The 26,266-nt window shown below is 40.1% G+C and overlaps 1 protein-coding gene across 2 annotated transcripts; it reads right to left on the reverse strand.

Moving 5' to 3' along the window:
* SRP72 (signal recognition particle 72) lies at positions 1 to 25,792 on the reverse strand. 2 transcript variants are annotated; one of them, XM_089488846.1, is made up of 19 exons: positions 25,574 to 25,792; positions 22,192 to 22,312; positions 21,506 to 21,629; positions 19,573 to 19,716; positions 17,350 to 17,461; positions 16,793 to 16,824; positions 15,898 to 16,022; positions 15,751 to 15,808; positions 15,210 to 15,341; positions 13,172 to 13,300; positions 11,500 to 11,572; positions 10,912 to 10,976; positions 7,467 to 7,562; positions 6,798 to 6,901; positions 3,320 to 3,397; positions 2,527 to 2,694; positions 2,256 to 2,293; positions 1,049 to 1,208; positions 1 to 279 (listed from the first exon to the last, which is right to left on the reverse strand). In XM_089488846.1, the coding sequence occupies exons 1-19, from the start codon at positions 25,704 to 25,706 to the stop codon at positions 99 to 101; spliced, it is 2,073 nt and encodes a 690-aa protein (XP_089344972.1). In that variant the 5' UTR covers positions 25,707 to 25,792; the 3' UTR covers positions 1 to 98. The 2 variants fall into 2 exon arrangements, with proteins under 2 accessions (XP_089344972.1, XP_089344974.1); XM_089488848.1 differs by having other exon boundaries at positions 2,527 to 2,664; positions 25,574 to 25,786.
* Between the last annotated feature and the right edge of the window lie 474 nt (positions 25,793 to 26,266).

The raw sequence follows: 26,266 nt of genomic DNA on the forward strand, positions 1-26,266 counted from the left end.
TTCACCTTGTTTTTCTTCAACTTTTATTAGGCCCTTAGCATTCACAACTGGCAGAAAAATAAAAGATAATTGCAAACTGAACAGCCTGCTTGTTGTGATTACCAGCCTCCTTTCCCACTTTTCTTTTTTTTCTGCTGCTGTTTTTTCTTGGTTGCTGCGGCACCAACAGGTTTTTGATGCCTTGGTGGTATCATGTTGGTTGTTGAAGCAGATGGGACTGCTGTAACAGTGCCAGGTCTTGGGGAAGTAGGTGGGCTGCTTGCCGTTTTGCTGGCATCCCTGCAGACAGGGTGACATAAGCAAGACTACAATCACAAAGATCCAAATGAACAGTACTGTATATTATTAGTTCTCCAGTCACCCAGCCTCCATTTTAAACCTCTGGCCTAGCACTGAAGACCTGTTCCTCTGTATGATGCACAAATATCACATATGAATTCTAGTCTTGCTAGCAAAATATACATAAGCAGTGAACTTAGTTAATGAATGGGCTACAGTTAATAGATCTTCTGCAAGTACTCAAGTCAAGATACCTATTTATTTATCAAAATATTTTTAAATAAAAAAGCAATGACCTCATGTATATGCCATTCATAAATGACATCCACAAACCATTCATAAATAAAATAGCTGGCAAGTTGTTGTTTTTGAGAATCTGTCCCTGAAATCAAAGACCTATCAAGTAGCTGCTCAATAAACCTGAGTTCAGAATGTTTACACCTGTCAGAAACACCTCCAGATATCAGGATAAAATGAAAGAACATCCACCAAACAGGGGGAAGGTACAAGGAACAGTTGTGATGGCTTATTGCTCCTTCTTCTATGTCACAATTGATCCTTTGCTCTGCAGCTATAGCAAGGTTCCCTTCAGCATTTTCCTTCCTGTGACCCCATTCAGTTTTCTAGTCTCTCTGCCTTTTCTCACAGATTGTGCCCAATAATCATTTCCCCCTACTGGAACATCACTACCTTTTGATTCCCTTTTCATTGCCCTGGAATACTGGAAGGACTGGAAATAAAGCTTGCAAGGTTGGACACAATTACTCACAATTCTGAGGATGCTGCTGTCATTGCACCCTGGGTTCCTTTCCCAATCTGGTCCTTCTTCTTGCCCTTCTTCCTCCCACGGTAGTAGGAGCGTTCCCTCATTGGAAGCCAGCGCTCGGGGTCAGGGGTCACATTAGGGTCATAGTTCTTTGGCAGTTTTCCTAAAGTAGTATTTGGCAAGGGATAGACATTTGTGTAGCCTGATTTAAGAACAGCTGCATGGTAGATAAACTCCTACTTGCCGAACTACTTGCTGAAAGTTGCTATCAGGTGCAATCAGCTCTCTCACTGGGTACATGCTATATCATATACTGTTTTTATCTGTATGTTCTTAAATGTTCCTTTCAGCAATAAATATTTTGTTGTTGTAACTGACATATAGTTGGTCTTCCATATCCACAGATTCAACCATCCAAGGAGTGAAGATATTAAAAATGTATATAAATTCCAAAAAGCAAGCTTTGATTTTGTCCCCTTTTATAAGGGACACCATTCTACCATGCCATTGTATTTAATGGGACTCAAGCATCCATGGATTTTGGTATCTATGGGGGATCCTGGAACCAAACCCATGGATACCAAGCACCCACTGTACTGTACTAGGATGAAACATTGGCTTATGGAGAATTGATTTTACAGCCGCCTCTCCATTTTCCTGGGGGATCCGTTCCAGATCCCCCCACCCTGAAAAAACAGAAATCCGCCCTATTGGCTTGAATGGCAGCATGCACTTGCACGCACTCCATTTTAAGTCCTTCTGTTTGCCCCTCACGAGTAAGGGAGAGACGCTGATTCAAAGTCCTCACAAACGGAGGGACAACTGTACTTATAAGACCAGAGTCCTGTTAAAAATCTATGAAAAACAAGAAAGTTATGAGTTACCTCCCCAGAGATCCTTGGACCAACAAGATCCTTATGGACATTCACAAATAGGACCTAAGGCAACATCCTTCTCTTGCTAATTCCCCCAGCAAATGGCAGTCAGAAGCAAAGTACATGAGTACAAGAGCTATTCCAAATAAGCTATCATGTAAGTCACTCTATTGCCAAGAATTTCTAGCATGCTAAAAAAATCAACTCAGTTTCAACCTGAGTCCCTTTTAAAAATCCTCTCCTATACTGGCAGTCTTTAGATTCTCTTCACTAATTTCCCCAAGAGTACCTTTTGACTACAAACTAAGAACAACTAATGGCAACATAACACTCACCCTTCTTTTTCTTCCTTTTCTTCTTGACATCCCCTTGGCTAAAAAGAAATAAAGTGAAATAATCACGTATGAAAATTTACTTCAGACAAAATCCAACAGAATAAACAGAACTACCAGGTGCCAGGGAAGAAATCTGGGAACTATGTTTTAGTGTCAGGGAGAAAATGCTGCAGCAATTTGTAATTATAGAGCAGGTTTATTTTTGATTACTGAGCTGGACTTCTTCACATCATTATTTCGTGGGATGAGCAAGCATTAAAAATAACTCTACCCTTGTTCTTTTTGCTGGTTCTCAGTCACAGGTTTCACTCCTTTCTTCCGAATGTATGTAGCCCCATGAGAGTTTTCAAGTGCATCCACATCTACTTTCAAAGACATTGCATCTGAGGGGGGCAAGTGTTTGCTAAGACTATTGCAAGTGAGGAGTTTAGGAACAACAATGCACATGCATTAAGGAAATTAGAACAAAAGGAGGATTTTTCTGAAGGATATAACATGAACAGACAAAAACAAAGAGTTTGAAGGCAGGAGACCTGAAGAATTCCGTGGTGCATGAGAAGGTATGTAGGATGGGGTGATGTTTACATCTATCTTCAGGGATAGGACAGGGCACAAGCCTGAGCTTCTAAAAAGAAAGTGAGGTACTTGGTGTAAACATCTTGGAACCAAAATTATTTGTATCTGCATTCAGTTGAAAACAAGATCACTTAACCACCTCTACTGACCTTCCCTTGCAGTGCCCAGCTGGAGTTGTGTATGATATGAATTGAACATATGTCCTGTGAGACAATGATGAGGTTCAAAAGGCGTGTTCTGCATCCAACATGAAATATAAGTCCTAAGACATGCCCCCAAGTTCTCTGAAATGCATGAGAATACTGACAGGCACTTGGAGTTTCTTCATTATTCAATATAGCACTGTACTCTACAGAAACAGAAATCAACTCTGAAAAACCTAAAATATAGCATATATATGCATATTTTAGGGAGCAGTCAAAGAATGCCTCCTAGTTCCATCTCCTTTAACCACATAATGGATTAATTAGCCACATAATGAAGGATACACTTTAGCTTTCTCAGCATCAACCAGGGAGTAGGCAGAAATGAGCTGGGCCAAGGTATGGACATCATCTGGATTTTGCCTATAAAAATAAAAAGGTAGAATAGTTACATAACCCCTTTGAGAGAAAGCAGATAACTCAGGGCCCAAACCAACAAGCCAAAATAAAGCTGCTTCGGGTCACTTTGGAGGTATGCTGTTTAAATGACACATGTATCTTAAGAGTCCAGAAGATTCACCAAAGCTGCACTACAGTCTTTAGGAATGCCCTCCCTGTGTTTCAGGGAGGGTATTCACCATTTGTACAGTGGAATAAAGATATTAATAGGTTTATTTGGGGGGGAAAGAAACCGCGGGTCCGATTTAAAACTATGCAGGATGATGTGAGGCATGGGGGTATGGGACTTCCGAATTTAAAAATATACTACTATGCCTGCTGTTTCCGACTAAAATACATAGTGTGTATAGCAGTTATGGAAAATTATTACAAAATGCAAAACAGGTGGCATCTTACTCCCCTGAAACTTTCCAAAATTTATAAAAATCAGAACCCAAATTGTTGGAAATGTGGGAAAGAATGGGGCTCTTTTATACATATGTGGTGGCATTGTGAATGTGCCAAGAAATTTTGGATACAGATACATACTAAAATGCAGTTGATAACAAATTGTAAATTTAAGTTCAAACCAAAAAATGTTTTTATTGAATATGATTTTGGATTGTAAACCAGTAAATACACATGGGAAACTGTTATATTATATGATTTCAGCCGCCAGAATGGTCTACGCTTCTCACTGGAAAGGGGCCGCTCAGCCCACATGGAAGGATTGGATTGTGAAACTCTTAGACTTTATGGAAATGGACAAACTTACTTGTCATGTTAAAAACCTCGACTGGGAGAAGACTAAAAATGTATGGAACCCTTTAGTGTCATTTATTAAAACTGAAGATATAACCTCCAACTTTTTTTGGTAACTTCGTAGTTTTTTGAAGTTTAATTATAATTTAAAATATGTGGTTGCGAGGTTAAGAACTAAGCACGAAATATATACATAAGGAAAAAGCGAGTTAATTTGACGATTTGATTCTCCTTTCCGATTCTTTATTTAAAGAAAGGAGGAGAACTTAACCGGCAAGGTGAGAAAGTAATTTCTTGGTTATATGAAAGTATTAATGACAATATTGTGGCTCAAAAAGGTCTTAATGATTCTCTAGGAAGTTTTCTTTTTTGTCTGTTTGCTCTCGTGTGGATGATGTTATTGTTATGATATGTGTAGTGTATATGTTAATATGGATGTAATGTGTATATTTTCTTTATTGTATGTTGCTATATGTTATACGTTATATGTTTTTTAACAATTTAATAAAGACTATAAGAAAAAAAAGGCATGTCCTCCCTGTGAAATGCTGACTGGCATTGACACACACTTGTTTCTGGCATCAGTTTAAAATACAGATTTTTATCAAAACTTTTTTTTTTTTTTGGGGGGGGGGGCACCTAACAATTTTACCCAACTCTGTACAGTACAGGTTTTGTACTCATGATTGGAATGTAGAAATAGAGGTGTATAACCTTTTTAACAGAAACAGGCCAAACAGGGAAGGAGGAGGAATAGCCTTATATGTCAGGGACATTTACACCAGTGAAGAGTTCCAGGACATCAATCCTGGAAGCCAGGTGGAGAGCATCTGGATAAAAATTAAAGGTGAGGGAAACAACAGAAATGTTATTGTGGGAGTCTACTACAGACCCCCAAGTCAGACTGAGGAATTGGATTATGTCTTTCTAGAACATATGACCACACACTCAGAAAGGAGAGATGTAGTAGTGATGGGTGACTTCAACTATCCTGATATTTGCTGGAAGTCAAACTCAGCCAAATCCTCAAGATCTAGCAAATTCCTCAAAGTCTAGCAAACTCCTCACTTGCCTTGGAAACAATTTCATTGTCCAAAAGGTGGAAGAGGCAACAATGGGATCAGCTATTTTGGATCTGATCCTAACCAACAGGGATGACCTAGTTAATGGAGTGCAAGTGGTGGGATCCTTAGGTGGAGTGATCATGTATTCCTGGAGTTTGTGGAAAGGAGAAGCCAGGCATAGTCAGACATGCATTCTAGACTTTAGGAAAGCTGATTTTAATAAACTTAGAAAAATACTGGTGGTGATCCCATGGTATCCCAAGATTGCTGGAAGCCCAGATGAAAACAGGGTGAATTGATTTATTAAAATAATATATCTCACAGAAACATTCTAAAACATCTTTATCAAAAACAGAAACTCCAAAAGTATAAAAATGTACAATACTCCCAACAGTACACAACTTACTGCCACCCTGTAAGTAATTATCCCCTAAACCAGACTTACAATGAGAGCTTCTTAATGCACTGCCATTTTTTTACAAGAAGATAATTTCCACCTAAGGACTGTAATGAGTAACACACAATGCAAATGATTTGTACCAAAGGTCCATGCATCAAGTAAGCACTACATATTATCTGTGGCACAGAAAGCAAACTAAAAAAAAACACCTCACAATGTATGTTGCATTGGCTCTGAGCAACTGACTCCAGATCAATAGCAGAGTAGGATGGATCCAACTGAAATGGGGCATCTGGACTTAATAAAGTGGAATAGGACAGCTACTAAATTACAAAAAAATCCAGCCTGATCAGTAACAACACAAAGGCCCACAGGAGGCAAAAAGGATACTGTTTGTATTTTAAATCCAGTAGATTTTAAACTGAAATATAGGGACCAAGGCATGAAGGAAACAGTCAAATGGTAGCATGTATAAAGGCAGGGCACGAAGGAGGACTAAACACGACTGATGGGAATAAAAGAATGAAATATTTCTTTGGAGATGAGACAATTGTGAGGCTCTGTAATCCGACTGATAGCAGAAGCAAAGGGAAATAGAGAATTGACAATGACCAGTCATATCTATGAAGATATTTCTGTATATGCCTGAAAATATCTGTTAGCAATCAAGATATAAAGGAATCCTGCAGCACCTCCTAGATCAAGAAAAAGACCTTTCTAGCATGAACTTATTTCATCAAATGTGTCTAATGGGAATCAATGAAAACTTATGCTAGTAATTTCTTTTAGTCAGTTAGGTCCAAAACACACTGCAGAAATAATTTGGTTTGAGACCACTTTAACTGCCCTGGTTCAATGCTAGAGAATTCTGGAAACTGTAGTTTTGTGAAGCATTTAGCCTTCTCTGTCAGAGCATTCTGGTGCCACAACAAACTACGATTCCCAGGATTCCCTAGCACTGAGCCAGGGCAGTTAAAGCAGTCTCAAACTGGATTATTTCTGCAGTGTGTTTTGGACCTTAATCTCAAAGGTGCTAGCAGATTCCTTTGTATCTTTTTCTGCTGGAACAGACTAACATGGCTGCATCTTTAAAATCTCTTTAAGAAGTGAGAGAGCCCACTGAAGCTGGTTCACATTTTAGCTTCCAGGAAAGGCTTACTTCCACAGCTCCTCCAGGTCACTGATGGCTTCCTTCTTTCGGCCATGCTTTAGCTTGAAATTTGCAGCTTCCCTGATAAGCGACAAATGAACTGGAGACTTTGGCTGAAATTTTAAAGAGGAAACAAAGTGTTCTGTCAAAGCACCGTACAAATATCAGAAAATCAGGTATTTATATAGGTTTCTACACACCAGAAGTTCCCCATATTTTCTCCCTGTTTTAAAGCAAGTTAAATATGCAGATCATCTCCTCTGCAGATTAACTGGTAGAATTAATCACCCTTAGTGTAGGATGATTGGAAGGAGACAAGGCCTAAACAGTAAATTGTGCAGAGATGCAAATGATAGCCTCTCTGGATACTGGCTCACATGAAAAACTTTAATACGTTTATTTCAGTGCAGTAACAATTCTGTCATGATTCTCAGTTAGGGAATTACTGTTACTAGATAACTTAAACATAGAATAGGCCAGCAGATTAAAATGATCATACATATTTTAACATTACATATATAAAGGATTATGTACCGAAAACATGACTGATATGTCCTCCCTTGTATTAGTGTTACTCTGTGTGTGCGCATGTGTGTGTAATACAAATTTAAAACAAAACCTAAACCCACACACTGTACATACTGTCCACTTTCATTGCAGCAACACACTAGTACTTGCCTGAAACTGTTGATACCATTCAATAGCTTGTGCCAAGACCTCTATGGCACTATCAATATCTTCTTCATGGCTATACATTGTTACCAGTGCTGACACCTGTAACCATTAAAGTCAGAAATATATGACTATTCGAAGATACATTAATTGAATAACAATATAGTAAGCATAAAAACTGGGCAAACATATTCTTTTTGGTTTTAATAGTAACTTTTCTACTTCAACTTGAATCTTATATCAAACTTAAAGACACTAATTAAGCATTAAAAAACCCACAATATTACAAAGAATCTATTATTATTGTTATTGTTATTATTATTATATTTATTTGTATCCCACTCTTTTGCAAGAACCTGGACCCAGAGTGGCTCACAATATTAAAAGAACAGCACAATTAAAACATAGGAAAGTGGTACATTAAAATAGAATTACATTGTTACAATATTAAAATAGATTTCTTATTAAAAATAATAATATAATTCTACAAATTCTACAAAAATGGAGCCCTGGTGGCGCAGTGGTTAAATGCCTGTACTGCAGCCATTCACTCAAAACCACAAGGTTGCGAGTTCAAGACCAGCAAAAGGGCCCAAGCTCGACTCAGGCTTGCATCCTTCGGAGGTCGCTAAAATGAGTACCCAGACTGTTGGGGGCAAATTAGCTTACTTGCTAATTAGCTTACTTGCTGTTCACCGCTATGATCTTTGGAATAGCGGTATATAAATAAAACAAATTATTTATTATTATTATTATTATTATTATTATTATTATTATTACAAACACTATCTATTTAATCCATTCCACAAACACTCAAGACAAATGAAATCAAGGGATAGTATTCTTGAAATAAAGTAATCTTGAGTATTACCAGAAAAAGCATACAGCCTAAATTCTGGTTTTGGTCCTAAAGAGAATGAAGTCACTGAATCACTTAGTACTAATAACTTACCGGTACATTGAATCCTTTGATTCAATTATTCTACTCTAGTTGGGACCACAGTACATCAGGAGTAGTAAATAACACAAGCCAACCTTATATTGAAGTACTATATTCTCACCATGGAAAATGTATATTTCCCCCCTAGTGCACAAGTATTCTAATTACAAGTCGAACGTGTTCATGGTCAGCATCTATAGTTTTTTGTGGGATTTTTTAGGCTATGAAGCCATGTTCTAGAAGAGCTTATTCCTGATGTTTCGCCAGCAGCTGTGGCTGGCATCTTCAGAGAATGTTGGCATGAAAGACGGTGGGGTATATATACTGTTGGTTGAGAGGAAGCAATTTACATGCTGATCTGTGTATTGTTCTGTTCTTGAATGGCAAGACCTCAGGGTGTCTATTTAATTAATGATCTACTCTTTGCTGGGAATCCCCCTCACCCTAATGGTTTCCATTTGCAGTCTTGCAAATGAAAACCACGCAGCGTGAGTGGGATTCCCAGCAGACAGCAGAAAGCGTTCCTTTTTGAGCTGGCAAAACACTGGCTCTTCTGTTGCCACGGTGGCTTTGTGGCACTCCTGCAGTGTGTGGTGAACAAACACTGTGCTGCTGGAGTGCAGCAAAACTGTCCGCCGTGCGGGCAGCTTCACGCTGGCTTCCTGCCAGCTTGGGGGCATGCTTCGTCTAAACAACACGCCCCCAAGCCAGCAGGAAGCCACATCAAAGGGGCCGTCTGTTTTGCCCCTACATGACTCTGGCCTTAAAAACAACATGCTGAATCTTAGTATTTTAATTCATAATTTAATAGCCTAGTTGGCAATGTATTGACTGAACTAAATAATTCCTTCATTTCCTAAAATAACTTTTAAAAAAAACTTTTTTCTATGGTGATTAAAACCAAAATGAAAATGAAATGAAAAGTATTTTATCATTTTTTTATTATACACATCTGATGTTCTGCCCTGTAGTGGGCAGTGCTCATCTTTGTTTCTAAGCCAAAGAGCCAGCATTGTCTGAGGACTACTCTGGTGGTCATGTGGCCAGCATGATTGCACTGAATGCAGTTACCTTCCCATTGAGAAGTGGTACCTATCTATCTACTTGCACTGGCATGTTTTCAAACTGCTAGGTTGGCAGAAGCTGGGACTAGTGACAGGGGCTCACCCCATCATGCGGCACTCAGGCCTCAAACTGCCAGCCTTCTAATCTTTTGATCATCAGAACTGGCATCTTAACCACTATGCCACCACATTCTATTATATATACTTGTCATGAATGTGTACAAGGACATAGCCCACCCTTTTATTCTATAGTTGAATCATAATGTAATACAGTTAGCCCTCTGTTTTCATGGAGGATTCATTCCAGACCCCCCTCTCCATGAAAATGGAGACTCACGCTTATTCAAGCCCCACAGGCTTGAATGGAGAATGCCCCCATGGGCACGTGTGCCATTGCAAACAGTGGAGGTCGCCCCTCCGCATATATTCATCCATTAGGATGGGTGACTGTATTCCACATTCAATTAATATGTATTTTATGTTGGAAAATATGTGTGTAATGGAAGAAAAAAGGAGGCAGGAAGAGGAGCCTGGAATATTTATACACATCATAAAAGTCATTAAAACAAGGATAATTAAAACAATTTATATAAGATCAGAATATTTGGGCTTTCTTGGTGAAGAATTTTGCTTATTCATACCATTGCTTTAGACCATATTCACATTCACTAAAAGATTATGAGAAGCAGATTCTTCCTGTTGTCAACTTATACACCTTCAAACTTAGATTTATAGATTTATTCAGCGTTAGCAAATGCCAATATGAGAGAGCTCAGATATTTGATCCATAAGGTGTTGCATGAGCAATCACACTACTGACTAAACATCCAAAGAAGCATTTTTTTACAAGCCACCTAAACAAATACAAATGGAACTAAACTATTTCTAATTTAGTCATAGGGTCACAATGGTGTAGAACAGGGGTCGGGGATCCGGCCCGGCGAGGCCTTGGGACCGGCCCCAGCCCGGTCCTGCCGCCGATGGCCGCCCCTGCCGCAGCTTCTGCGCCGCTCCGGGCACCATTTTGAGTTCGGCTCCCCAGTTGTCTGAGGGACAGCAACCCGGCCCCCGGCTCAAAAAGGTTGCCTACCCCTGGTGTAGAATAAGCTTAAGACACAGGCTGCATCTATACTGCAGAAATAATTCAGTTTGACACCACTTCAATCAATCAATATTAATTGATTAACCCGTAGGTCATCTCAAGTAGTTTGACACCACTTGAACTGCCACAGCTCAGTGCTATGGAATTTTGGGAATTGTAGTTTTGTAAGACATTTTCTGTGAGAGAGAATTGGTACCACAACAAACTACAGTTCTCAGAATTCCATAGCACTGAGCCATGGCAGGTAAAGCGGTATCAAGGTGGATTATTTCTGCAGTGCAGATGCAGCCACAGAAGGTTTAAGACTCAAGAGGTGTCATAGATTTAGATTTAGTGGCAACTCACCATGCCTGGCTTATGCCTTAGCTCTTCTATAGTCCTCAAGATCATGCATGCTTTGGTGACGCTGCCTTTGAAAGAGAACAAAAAGGGTATTTATCAGTATTTTTCACTAGTTTTGTACAAGTATATCAGTTCCCTCATCTAGGAACTTCTTTTTTCTCTTAGACAGGGAGAGAGACACAAGATCAAATAAACCTTCAAAAAAGTTTTGCATGTGTGCCTCAATTCTACAGCAACGAATTTCACAAGAATATCAGCATTTATTTACAAGAAAGAAAGAAACACATTCCTTACACTTATGGCTGCAAAAATGTGTTTGGACGAATGTGAGCAGTTCTGCAGAAGCCTAAGATGGCTGAATAAGAATTCCAGTCATCCTATATTAAAACTTTAAAGCCCCATATAGTTCCTTTACCCTCCCGATGACAAGCCAAGTCACAGTCATGCTCTTACCTAATCATTTCTCTTTCAGGAAAAAAGCAAAAGCAAAAAACAAACTAAGAATGTGTTTGGCAGAAATATGTAAAACAGTATAAGACTGCAGCTGACTGTACACAAGGTTTCCTTCCACATACAACTGGGCTACAGTACCTTGAGCAACTTTCAGCTGTGCCATAGTCAGTTTAATCTCTGCTGCCTTCTCAGGGTGCTGATCAGCGAACTCCTGGAGGTCAAAAAAAGAAACACAAATAAAGATTTTAATTGGTTCACTTATCTGCAGGAAAGATTCAAACAAAAGATTTAGCCACAGAGACTGGAGAAAATGATTTTTATGTAGAACTGTGTAAGGATAATGAACACTTAATTTCAAAGGTTTATACCATTTCCTGTATTGCTATGTACTTTATATGTATCAGCCTACTAGCCCCACCACCTTTCCCTTCTCCTTTTATGTCATGTCTTTTTAGATTGTAAGCCTGAGGGCAGGGAACAGTCTAATTAAAAAGATTGTATGTACAGCGCTGTGTAAATTTACAGCGCTTTATAAATAAAGGTTCCTAATAATAATAATACATCCCATTTGAAACTATAGAGATGGAAGATGAATCTGCACAAGAGTATAAGATCAGCTGAGCACAAAATTTAGAATGTAATGTGCAAATCGGTATATGGGAAAAATATGGTCCAAAGACCTAAAATGTATTAAGTAGCAATTTAAAAGAAAATATATATGTGATGTATAAATATCTAACCCCAAATAAGTTGTTGAAAATGTCTAGGAATATTTCAAATAGATTCTGTGGTTGTCAAGAACGGTGTGTGTGTGTGTGTGTGTGTATATATATATATATATAGTGTTTCTTCTGGATTGAAGGGTCAGAGCCTTTTTGCTTTAGTGAATTGCTGCTTAGTTTTTTAGTTAGTGTTAAAGGTTTTAGTATTATGTATTAGTTGTGTGTGTGTATACATATATCTTCATTCGTTTCTTTTTTACCTCTTCTGTTTCTTTTTATATTTTTCTTTCTTAATGTTTATGATACTGGTTATGAACTAGACTGTGTTAAAATAAATAAACATATAATAAAAACAAAAACCAAGGTACACAAATCAAGAACCTTTCAATCAGGATCAGATACACAATTTATATTGCTATTGCGCTGTATTATTTTATATCATCTGAACTCTCTGTACCAGGTGAATATACTCTAACCATATGCATATTCAAGGGTTGGCAGACACTTCTAGCAAACCATTAGAATAAATTAAAGGTCTCTTGACAATATTCCTGTGTAAGACAACATTTAACTGTGGTAAAACATCACTCCTCTCCCACCCACATTACAGAAGCTAATTAAACTGTAAATGCTGCTCTGGCATTATTGTCAACTATGGCTGGTTCAGTCTCCAAGCTGATAATGATTTTTAAAACCTACTGCAGAAATAGTGCTGCAGCATACCTAGTTCTGAAAATGAACACAAAACTGGAATGCAAGCATGAGACAAGGAGTGAAAAAAAAGGGAGTATAAGGTGTGTGGGAGAAATCCAACAACATTATGTCTGCCCTGGAATACCTGGATTTAAACCAGGATTAAGGCAATACATCATCATTAGAAATACGGTAATTATGATTAATCATTACACTTATGCATAAGGCCAAAAGATAACAGAAAATGGGAAAGTATCTGATGTCAGAGAGGAAAATGAGTGGAAAATCATTGAAATAATCTACATGGATGCAATTATTCAAAGAAGGTGCACAGTGATAACTAAAAGTTGTGAAATTTTCTTTGAGAAAATCTCAAGCAAGCAACTGCAGCCTACCTGTAACAACTCTATTGCTTTGGTATGCTGTTTCTCTCGACACAACTGAGCTGCCTGGATTAGCACAGGAAGGAGGTGTTCAGGGCTTTGTGACTGTAAACTTGATGACAGTTTGCGGCACTGATCTGCCTGAAGAACAAGAGGAACAAGAAGGAGGAAAGTTAAAATACACATTCTGTAGAAAGAAGGCAGACTGTAGAAATGGCAGGCTAAAAACAACTGTGTTGAGCATTAAAGCCTGTTGCTGCTCCCCCCGCCAAAGAAAAGACACTCCCTTTTTTTACACAAATACTGTACTAAACAATTTGATTAATTTTATGGGGACTTCCTATTGTAATGTTCAGAAACAGCTTACTAAAAATTTGACCCTCAGATGGCCTCTGCTGTAATCAATTATCTTCAAACTATGTACTGATAACCCACCAAATAACTTTCAAATTCGGAAATCTTGGGAAGTTTTTTTGGAAACTTATCAACGAGATAGTAACTTCACCCAGAATACCATCATATTTCTGCTCCAAATTTCTGGGTGGATTTCAGAAAGGCCTAATATTTCCTGAAAACAAAGTCGGAATGGCAACCCCCATTTTCCCAATAAGATCACTACCTGATGTTTGTGGGACTATGCAAGACTGTGGGAACGAGGGATCAAGGTGATCAGCCACCATCTTGGGGAGAGAGAGGCAGGCGAGCTCCAACTGCCTGCCTGAAGAAGACAAGCCCTCCCTTCAGCCACCATCTTGGGGAGAGAGAGGCGAGCTCCAACTGCCTGCCTGAAGAAGACAAGCCCTCCCTTCAGCCACCATCTTGGGGGGAGAGAGGCAGGCAAGCTCCAACTGCCTGCCTGAAGAAGAAAAGCCCTCCCTTCAGCCACCATCTTGGGGAGAGAGAGGCAGGCAAGCTCCAACTGCCTGCCTGAACGAAGAAAAGCCCTCCCTTCAGCCACCATCTTGGGGAGAGAGAGGCAGGCAAGCTCCAACTGCCTGCCTGAAAGAAGAAAAAGCCCTCCTTCCGACCACCATTTTGAGGGGGAGAGAGGCCTGGCATGAAAGACTAAGAGCCCTCCTTCCGACCACCATCTTGAGGGGGAGAGAGACCTGTTATGTTTTATTTTGAATTTGTATTGTACTTGCTTTTGTACAACGCTTTGATCTAATTTGGAAAAGCGGTATATAAATAAACATCATTATTATTATTATTATTATTATTATTATTATTATTATCCTGGTGAAGCAGATTTACAGTCTTCAAGTAAGAGATTATCTACATTAGGATAAGCAACATGTCACCCGCCACATCATTCTCCAGCCTCCAAATGTACTCCTGAATGAGTCAAGGCAGAAACTGAAACTCATTTAAATGAGAACAAGAAACACAGTCTGTAACATACAATCAGAAGTGCTATTGTTCCTTGAAACAAATCATGCAGGCCCACCTGGTTATGTATTTATTGCCACTGTGTCAAATTCAGCAGCAATAGGATGTGGCTCCTGGTAGATTTTAGGAAGGCAAATTGGCCCTGTGATTTCAGAAGCTCCCCATTCTATACATTAAGAGAATCCTAAGCTACCACCTTCCAAAAACTGTACACTTCAAAAATGGGAGGTGGCAAGGAGTAACCACCTTGTGTTCTCACTCTTGCCTTTTTAAACAGAAGTACTAGTCTGGCAGATAACTGAAGTTTGTTTTTACTGGGGAGGGGACATGTGTACGTGATGTGCATCTTCAAGTCATTTTCAATTTATAGCAAACCTATCATGGGGTTTTTTTGGGATAATTTGTTCAGAGAAGGTTTGCCATTGCCTTCCCCTGAGGCTGAGAGTATGGGACTTGCCCAAGGTCACCCAGTGCGTTTCATGGCTGAGCTAGAAATTGAACCCTGGTCTTTGGAGTCATAGCCCAATGTTTAAACCACTATGCCACATGGCTCTTTATTTCTGAAATTGCATATCTTTAGCAAGTATATTCATTGTGAAAAGAGCAGTTTGATTCTAAGCTCAGGTAAATCATGGCTCATATGAAACTAGCATAACATTACCTGGTTAGTGTACATAGCCAGCAAAGCTTTATTAAATTCTATTGCTTGGAGCTGTTTCTTGGAGAGTTTATGCTCAACACCTTCTGCATTGGTCAGCTTCACCTTTTTCTTTGAATCAAAAACATTTTGGTCCTGTGGAAGGTAAAACAGTGTATCAACACAAGGCTACACTGACATGATCTTTGCTACATTCCTTACAAGATTTTTGCTATGGTACATTCTTTACACTGTACAGTCAGCCTTTCTGATCCAAGGATTCAAGCATCCATGACTTGAAAATATTCAAGAAATATATAAATTCCAAAAAGCAAACCTTCATTTTGCCATTTTATATAAGGGACACCATTTTACTATGCCATTGTATTTAGTGGGACTTGAGTATCCACAGATTTTGATATCCATGGGAGTTTCTGGAACCAAATCCCAGCGGATACCAAGGGCCCACTGTACGCCTTTTGCAACTGAAGTTAAAATGCTTATACAGTTTGAGGTAATATTAGTTTACAAACTGAGTGGAGGAATTACTAGGATAAATGTGTACCTTATTAATAGTAATGATGTTATTGGCAATGACAGCAAGCAAGCCCACGTCTGTTGGCCTGTAGAGAACAGGATACATGTACATTTGTAAATTATTGTTGATTTTAAAAGAGGCTTACAACCATTATCAATTCAGAGAAGCACTTACTTCAGTTTGATTATCTGATTGTATAACTGCAGAGCTTCCTCTGTGTGACCTTGAAGCTGAAAAATGTAAGCCATTTGGCCATGAATAATGGCCAGTTCTGCGTCAATGTCTTCTTCAGTCACATCCTAAGAGAAAACAAAGAAATATTAACATTCTGTCCTGGACAACACGTTTCATTTTGAGTAACTGGCTTCTAACAAAACTGAAAACAATAATTCTGATTAAACCCACAGAGAACTGTTCTGCTGGTTCCACTTATCTCAATGGGAGTGTTATGTAAATATTTATATTAAAATCAATGAGTTTAAAAAGTGCTTCACCTTGCTGTATCATGACCAATACAAATTTATTTACTTACTTACTTACTAACTAACTATTCTTTGTCCTGACATGGGACCCAAGGCAGCTTACAACAAGTTTAAAGCCAGATGGAGCTTTAAAACTTTCTATTCAAAAGTTAAAATACAATTGAACAAGCTACCATATTAAAATCCCATTAATTAAAAAAACAAAATATCATTTAAAATACAATAAAGACAAAAATACAGACCCACCCCCCAAAAAAAGACCCATAAATACAAACAATTAGATGTTTTAACAATTAGATGGCTTTAAGCCATGAATAAAAGTTGTAGACTTTCTTCCTGTTAGTATGAGCAGTGCACTTGCTACCATGTCTACCTAGCCTAAGTCTTCACTGTCACATCTGTGGTGAAGGCATTTTTGTGAACAAGACAAAGTGCTAATTAAGAAGTCCTGAATTTGAGCACCTTGTGGAAAAGCAAGCAGCTATAATATAACTTGAGTGTACACAAACAGTTAGCACAGACAATGCAAATGTTCAAGTTAACTTAACACAGGAAATCTATTTCTCATTGTATCCATAACAGCTTACCGAGTCTTCTGTGAGAGACTGACGACATAAATCTGCAGGAAAATGTGATATATTAACTTTAGTAGAGATAGGAATCACCAACAGTGAGACTACTAACAGATGCAGTAGTGCTTGCATTTCAAACAGTTATTAAAAATAGAAAATATATTCGATTTAGAAAATACATCCCAAGAGATAGAAACAAAAAACATCAAGCTAAAAAACTGTACAAAACATTGACCCACACAATAACTTTTAGATAATGGCTTATTGCCATGTGCAGATATTGCCAAGGCTAATATAAAAAGACAGCACCATATAATTTTGTAGTCTCAAATCATCATTCTCCATGTCTAAGATCTAATTTATCCTCATTATCTTTTATTAGGTTATTGACTAGTAAAAATATACTTGAACAGATTCATCAAGATGCCTAAAACACAGACACAAGAAGCCTCTCCTCTTTTGAACTTCCCTGCTGAATTTTTCTAAAACAACCAGACACCACCGATTCCTTCCACAAAGCAGTGGGCAAACGTACACAGTTCACTCTTACAATTCAATCTTCTGTCCATTACCTTCTGCTTTCTGAAGGCTTTTCATTGCTTCATTGAGTTTGCCTTGTCCTATCAAAGCACAAGCAGCATTGTAACACAGCTCATAAGTGGCTTCCTGAAGTCCTAGATCTTCCTGGACAAAGCAAAAATTCCTACGTTAATTATGAGAAACCTGGTTTTGAATTACATGAACCAGATCACCAAAAAAATTTCCTTTTTTTAAAAAAAATTAAGATGGCTAGACACACAGTAAACTATTTTTCCAAAAGACGCTGTCACATGAGGATGCAATGAATGTTAAAACCTCATAATCCACAAGTGGGGAAACATGTCACCATTAAGGACACATACCAACACTAGTCTACAAGTCTTCTTTCTATTTGCAAGAAAGAAAGAGCACTATGAAAGCAAATCACATTATTCTAAAATATCAAATTTCTTTCTTATATTGGCTATGATGGTATGTTAAGTCCTTAGCAGACATCAGTAATATCAACATGCTCTCCTGTCAGATAGGTTTCTTCACGTATTTTAATAACATAATTTAAAGTATATTGTTTTAAGAATTTCTCATGATTCTATACAAATAAATTCAAGGCACTAAACAGAATAGCGATATTTAAAAATTATGAAAATTTGCAATTAAACTACAAGCAAAATGAAATTCACAACCAATGTAACCCAATCAATAACCATTATCAGAATTTAACAAACCATAGCTTTAAAAATTACTGAAAGAGGCAATCTTTACCTATATGCCAAACATAGCAAACATAGGATAAACCAAATTTTTGTAGTTCCACAACAGAAAAAGACCTGCTCATTGTGCCAGCCTGTTGTACCTTTCATGTTGTGTACATAGCAGAGTGGAAGAGTGAAGCAAGCATATGAGGAGATGAATTTAAGTATTGGACTACTTCATATAGATGGAAGGAATTCATAAAAGAAAATAATCCCAAACTGATAAGGCTTTAAAAGTCAGAACTATCATTCTTACTCCTGAGCTCAGAAACAAATTTGCATCCATTTAGATACTGTAATATTTGGTCTATATAGTTGGATTTTCCAGCTGCATTTAACATTCTGGATCCATCCAGTCAAGTTTCCAAACTGCTTCAAAGTGCTTTCAACCCCACAAAGACCACATACTGTTTATACTCAGGTGTAAGTCTAGAAATCTGAGTTAAAAAATTGATCCTAAAAACCTGGGTCAAACCTATTCACAGGTCAATGCAAGTGCTGTACCTTAACTCAAAATAGGAACCATCTCCCTGAGAGGCAAAAGGTAAGTGCTAAATCCATCACAGGAGAACCTAAAAGAACCACCAACCTCTACTCTCTCCACTGTTGTGCCGCTTCTTGCCTTTTTGAATGCTTGGACAGGAAAAAAGCAGCATTCTTTGGCATCATTTTCATTTCCTTCATTTGTTACATCCATTGTTGCATGCCCCTAATTTTTACCCTCGACCTATACATGGGTCCTATCAAAATGTATAATTTTGGCCCCAAAATTTGTCCTCAACTTATAAATGAGGTCTACTATATAAATGGGTCAAGTATATACGGTAATAGTAATCAAACCTGGAGGTGACTATGCTTGTGTATAATTCCATTTAATTCATAATCTTGAGCAGAACTGTTAAAAGCATCTTATAAGCCCTAAATGGTCTGAGACCCCAATACCTGGAGGAACTTATATACTGTATCTAGCCAAACATGGAGATCTGGTGGAAGGACCCTGCTCTGTGTCCCACGGGATGCAATGCAGAAACTCTGCTGTGGTATCCATATTGTGGAATGCCCTCCCCTTGGAGGTTTGATTGGTGATGATGTTGACTTCATTTCAGCACCAAGCTAAAATTTGTCTCTGTATCAAAACCCTTGGAGTCTAAGAATCTTTGCTTGAATCCTTTAAACTACTTAATATATTTTAGGCTGTTTAAAATTACTTTTCTCTGTATGTTACCCTTGGGATAAAGGGCACATAAGTATTTAAATAAAGAAAGACTAGAGAACCTCAAGCTAAAATAGTCAGAAAATACTCATTTCTAACTGTATTTAATGACTATGAATTTGCTTTTTAAACCATAAAATTGAGCAGATTAGCAAAACAGATTAGCAGACCTATCCTTATATTTTGTTATAGTACCCAACCAATTCATATGTTATAGTGTCACAGCAAGGAGGGGAGAAGATAGGACATACACATACAAGTATATATACCACCATCACAAACTTACTTACTGGCACCACTTTTTCCCAGGTGCTCTGTGCAGCAACAACTGCAGAAAGATTTGTCTTCCGTTCTTCTTCATAGTCATCCTGGGAGTTGCGGATAAGATCCCGGTATACAGCTAGGCAGTCATCATAACGCTCTAATCTATACAGCTAAAAGAGAACAACTATGTAGCAGTTCAAGAAATAAGAGTACAGTAATCAAAACTTGCACAGCAAAATACAATGCTAATGATGCCTTCACAGTAATCTTTATTCTAAATTTGTATAGCAATAGATTATACAGTGCTCCCGCGTTATAGGCAGGTGTGCTATACACGGTTTGAGCTTATGCACAAAGCTGTGTAGAGCCGCGCAGGGTGCAAGTCCCATTCGAATGAATGGGGTGCGCGCCCATGGCACACGCCGCCGCATGCACGAGCCCCATTCACGCACAATTTGGCTTACGTGGGGGGCGCCCCAGAACAGATCCCCGCGTAAGCCAAGGGTGCACTGTAGATTTAAAGAAATGAAGCAACTTGCTTGAGTCCTCAGTGAGTTCATGGCACAGCTATTTAAAACCGACTTCCAGCTCATGCAGATAGCCATTATGTTACATCAGCTTTCTGTAAGTACTATTCTTGGAAAATACAGTTCATGTCTAGTATGGTTTTTTTTTAAATTTAATACAGCTACCTGCTTTAGATGAATAAATATTTTAATATCAATTTTAAAAGAATTACAAAATTACAAATCAATAGCCAGTAAGGAAAACCACAGAATAAGCTAGACATCAAGAGGTAGTGTTCATAGATCAAAATGTCAAGTATTATTTAGTCATCCCTCCTGATTTACAGACTTGGAGTCCACGGTCTCAATTATTCATGGACGGCAAGTGGGGAGGGACAAAATGACTTGTGCGTGCAGGGGCGCACCATCATTCAAATCAATGGGACTTGGTTATGTGCAATTTTCCGGATTCGTGGGGGAGGGAGTCTGGAATGGATCCCCACAAATCAGGAGGGACTAATGTATTATGAAACATATGTAAACCTAATCCCCAGATAGCATGGCCACTCCCATGCTAGAAGTTATAACCCCCTCCCCCACAAAAAAAGTCAACAGCAACCTACAACTTTAGATCCTTTATTGATGAACTATCAAGGTTATACTGAATACAGGAAACAAAACATAAACTTTAAATTTGTAAACTGAATAGGCTTGTTCATTTCCTTTTCTTAGCAGCAGCTATGAAATGGAAAACATTTAAGGACTGACGACTTGCTCTGAGATAGTAACTATGGCGGGTTATAGACCACCATTTCGGACGTCCTCAGGACGTCCCATTTTTAAAAAAGGGCGTCTCTTCTAGACGCCCCTTTCCCTATCACGGACTCAGTCCGTGACAAATGACAGCGGCCGTTCCACACGGCCGCCGCCATGTTTACGTCTTGGACACATAGCATCCAGATGGGTCGCGGCGGTTATGACGTCGCGGGTGCGCCATGGGCGCCTCGTGACGTCATAACGGCGCCGCAGGAAGAAGCTCCATTTTGGAGCTTCTTTTTTGCTCCGCGAGGGAGTCGTGTAGTTTGTATGCTGCGACTCCCTCGCGGAGCAAAGAGCAGCGCCGGCAGACCGCCGCAAAGCGGCGATCTGTAAAACGCCCCCGATTAATAAAGATATGTTATAGGCTAATTTAGAGTCTTGTATTGAATCAGGCTAGAAAGTGGGAAAGGCACTTCAGGTATCAGAAAGAACCTTTTTCAACCCTGTTAACTACAGTTTTCTACCTGGAGGTATAGAATTTGGGACCTTTTGTTTAAAGTGGAGACATTCTGCCACAGAGCTATGGTCTCTCTCCTTTTTGTGACAGCTGAAGGAAACTGAAGCATCGCATCAAGTTTCTAAAAACCAAGACATAATGAATTACATACAAAAGAGTTTTCAAGTTAGTAATTACCACTTGTCCATAGAGCTCTTTTAGTTTATTTGTTTGCTGGCTGACTCCTTCAATTGTCTTCAGGGCATTTTCAATTCTGTTCAACCTGTATTCACAATAAGCCTTCTCAAAGGCTATCAAATCACTGCAACACATAAAGCAGAAGTGGGCTATAATTTCTCAGTATCCATTCCAAAAAATATTAGTACTTGCAAGTCTTGTTCCTTGTTATTGAACAGTTTGGAGCATGGCATTACACTCATAAGACTAAACAGAGGAGACGCACAGAAGGAAGAAGGAAACGTTTTAACCTTTGGATTTTCCAGTATACTTGGTAGGCTTACAGAGATGCAATGCCTCACTCAGTTGATATTATTTTTGACTGCATTACTATTACATGAAGAATATTACATAGCCTATTTTCTAATAAAATTAGAAAACTATTTTGATAAATACACATGTACATGACGTATATAAGTAAATCTTAAGAGCATGCCTGGGTACTCTCATGTGTCCCGAACTAACTGTTAGCATGCTTCGAGATATATATTAAGGCAGGGGGAAATTAAAGTTAGTTATAATCCAATAAAAAAAGAAATCTGGAGTAAAAATTCTGAACTCCACGCTTTTCACTAGGTATTTTTCATATTGTTTTGTCCGGTTGCTGTCTGACCCAACCAAGTTGTTCTATGATCATCAAAGCTTACCTGGTTAGTACTTTGGTGTGGGTGTGAATCACGCTGAGGGCTTCCTTAAAATTTCCATTCTGAATAAGACACACCACTTTGCAGTGGAGAGCAGTCACATCATCCTTGCTGATTTGTAATACTACAAAAAAAACAAATCTAGTGCAATAAAAGCTTATTACTAATGTCTTACAAAACTTCAGCCTTCCCCAATTTGGTGCCCTCCAGATGTTTGAGACCACAACTTCTATCACCACTGGTAATGCTGACAGCAGCTGCTGGTGGAAGGCACCAGGTTCAGGCAAATGATTACAATCTGCAGTCCTGGAAATGCAGGAGTGACTTGGATTCATATTAAGGGTTCCTTAATGAGAAATTGAATTTTTTCTAACATTATATCATATTAGAAAGACAGGCCAGTCACATTTCCTTAACATTCCTTTGCAATGCATAGCTATGGAAAAATGCTGAATGCAATCCAGGACATAGTTAAAGACTATATTGTTTAGAGAAGCATTCCCAGAGGCGAGCCCCTCTCTGACCCAGGAAGCCTCCTTTTAACCATCCATTAAGAAGCCAAGCCCTTCCTCCAGTCCATCTGCCTTGGTCTAGGCCTCGGAGGTGGAGAAGATCTGCTGGACCTGATCCTATTCCCCACCACCACTCCCTTCTCCTTTTGTGTCGTGTCTTTTTAGATTGTAAGCCTGAGGGCAGGGAACCGTCTGACTAAAAGATTGTATGTACAGTGCTGTGTAAATTTACAGTGCTATATAAATAAAGGTTAATAATAATAATAATAATAATAATAATAGTTCATGCAATATAATATTGAGGCACCAAAGACTACTAAACCAATGACCAAGAAGAGAATTTCATGCCATGGTCTCCAGATCACTGGTAGTCTGTAAATTTCACTTAATACATAGAAAGGCTGCAGAAGAATCAAGCATATTTTAACTTAGCTCTTCAAGTAATTTACATTTTCTAATGAAGGAGAACATAGTGAAATTCAAGCCTTAATCCACCTGGCCAAGGTGACCGTGGAAACCTGGTGCCCAAATGTCCTAGACTGAAAGAATATGAAAAGTGAATCTGACAGAAGGAATCGCATGGTGCATTTTAAATAGGTCTTAAGAGCTCTGTTTACATCTAGGCTGTACCATAACCATTCCAACTGACCCTGTGGGTAGAGGCAAAATGAGGGCAGGAAGAAGCCTTGGGATCTGTGAAAGGTAGAATTACCTTGGGTATGAAAGTAGCATCTCAGGATAGAACTGAGTCTTTGTGAAAAGCACACACTTCCTCTATAGCTGAGAGAGACCCTAGTTCTAAGACACATCTGGAGGAATTAATGGCCAGGTTTTCACGTGAGAACTTTCCTTGAGAGAAGCCAAAGTGACTTTAGGACTTTGTGAAGATCTCAAGCGAGAAATCTGTGTTTAGGAGGATGCTTCAAGAGAGAAGTGCTCCAGAGAAATGGGAGGATGGGAAACAAGGGATTTTTCCTGGCTTCCTTGGAGAACTGAGAAGATAGCAAAAAAACTGCTAAAAAAGGATGTTGCAGCAGAAGCTCTCCTCCAGACTTTCATGTAGGAAGGAGAGCTGCAAAGAGAGGCCTTCTCATCTGTACCATCAGCAAAAGACTCTCCACATATAGAGTTTGTTGGTAGAGGCCTTCCTTGAAATTAGTAGCGTCTCAGTCATGTGAGGAGAGTTTGCTTTGTGTTAGAGGGGTGCCTGTTCAGCAGCCATATGTGAGGCTGAAGCCCCTCTGGGTTTGGGTGGGAAATCGCACCCTGCGGAGTTGGTCTGATCCGAGAGGAAATAGAAAATGGTCTACATCCAGGTCTAGGAGGGCTGAGAACGAAGGTCTCTGGGGCTATTTCGGGACTGCCAGGAGGAGTACTCTCCTCACAACCTGCTGTAAGAGTCTGCTGAGGAGAGGGAAGGCAAGATACGTAAAGCAGCTCGGCAGGGAAAGATGCCATGAGCAGCAACCTGGCACACTTCAGCATGCAAGCACACACAGCAAAACTAAACCAAAAAAGGAAATAAAAGGAAAACGCACACGCAACTGTTAATACTGACAACAAGCACACTGTGAGTGTGCTATTTGCCATATGGTTCTACCTTCTGCATAAGGATTTTGCAACAGATGAATAAGTCTTCACTTTGGTTGAGTTGCAGCTGTTTTTAAATAAATCAATACCACAAACCAGTCCATTGTGACACAGAGAGCAGTGTGGTGTAATGGTCTGTTTTACTATGACTGTGGAGACGAGGGTTTGAATCTTCGATCTGCCACAGAAATCCACCAGGTGACCTTGGGCAAGTCTCGCTCTCCCAACTTCAGAGGAAGGCAAACGCAAAAGCAAAACCCCCTCCGAATGAGAAAGCCCTATGGCAGGGTCACCATGAGTCACTGCCAAGCTCTGAGGCCGAGAGAGTGTGACTTGCCACTTGACAACGGGTTTCCACGGCCGACCTAAGTTTTCAACTCTGGTGTTCAGGGTCCCAGTCCAAGGTTCAAGCCATAATGCCTGGCTGGCTGTCCACAAACACATTAAAAGAGGTGCAGGAATCCCGCCACCCTCCAGACGTTGCAGCTGTTAGTAGTACTGGGGGGGCATTTCATGTGTTTGTATGTTTACTTATGGTGCAACCTCGCCTCAATCCGTGGGGAGAGGCACGTGTGGAAGAAGGGTTAAAGTCCAGAACGTTACTTACGCTCAAGAGCTGAAGATCACAGTGCTGAAATGTACTGAGAGCAAAGGCCGATATCCTAGGTCACGTCAAATCCTCTGTTTAGGAATCTGAACCATTCAAAATGTGGGGTTTTTTTGGCTCTGTGGCCATGTTCCAGAAGAGCTTATTCCTGACGTTTTGCCAGCATCTGTGTCTGGCATCCTCAGAGGATGGCATCTTCGCCTTCACAGATGCTGGAAAAACCTCTTCCAGAACATGGCCACAGAGCCCCAAAGACCCACAAAAAACTATGGACGCTGGCCATGAAAGCCTCCAGCTTCACAATTTCCTAATTTAGGATTCTAACCCAAATGAAAGGAACAGTTTGGGGACAGTGAAACAACCCATACGGATGAAAGAGTGACTGATGGCTGACCCACTATTACTGTGGTGATGATGATGATGCTTTATTTATTTATACAGCACTGTGGATTTACACGGCGCTGTACATACAAGCCATGAAATAGATAACATGGAGGATGTGGCCAAAGGAAAAAGGCGAGCCGCTCATAAAAGCGTAAGCGCCATGTTTCTGGGTCAGGCTCGAGATGGAGGACGTTCGGGGTTCTTCCCGGATAGAAGGCCGATGTGCAGGGCGTGTCCGGGAAATGGAGGACGCGTCCGGGGGGAAAGGGGGCCCCCTCTTAGGCTCACTCACTCTTATTGACCGACTTGAGGGCGCGGCCGAAGTCCCCGTTCTGCCCGCTGCGACTGACTTCGCTCCACAGAGAAGCCACCGAAGCAGACCCTGCCGCCCCAGACCCACTTCCGCTCCCCGAGCCGGCCGCCATCTTGGCAGGAGCAATAGAGAGAGGCCGACGGCGACCTCCCGACCCGGAAGTGGATCTCCGGAGTCGGCCAATCAGCGGCACGTCGTCGTGTACAAGAAGAGCCTCGGCTCTATGGTGCGAGCCGAACGGAGCGCCTCCGGGGCCTCGGCAATCGGTGCGCATGCGCAACCAAAGAGTCCAGCCCAGAGCGTTGCCACGAAAGGGGGCTGGGAGCGCCTCTATGGCCTCGGCAATCGGTGCGCATGCGCAACCAGAGAGTTCAGTCCAGATCGTCGCCACGAAAGGGGGCTGGGAGCGCCTCTATGGCCTCGGCAATCGATGCGCATGCGCAACCAGAGAGTCCAGCCCAGAGCGTCGCCACGAAAGGGGGCTGGAAGCGCCTCTATGGCCCCGGCAACCTTTGCGCATACGCAACCAGAGAGTCGGTCCCAGAGCGTCGCCACGAAAGAGTAGTGGGAGCGCCTCCATTGTCGCGGCAATCCCTGCGCATGCGCAATCTGAGAGTCGTATGTGGCGCGAGGAGAGTTTTCTTGAGGCTGTATCTGGACTGCAGAAATAAT

The sequence above is a fragment of the Sceloporus occidentalis genome, unplaced genomic scaffold (genome assembly GCF_023333645.1).
Source record: "Sceloporus occidentalis isolate IW3139 unplaced genomic scaffold, rSceOcc1.0.p SCAF_1, whole genome shotgun sequence".
Lineage (NCBI taxonomy): Eukaryota > Metazoa > Chordata > Lepidosauria > Squamata > Phrynosomatidae > Sceloporus > Sceloporus occidentalis.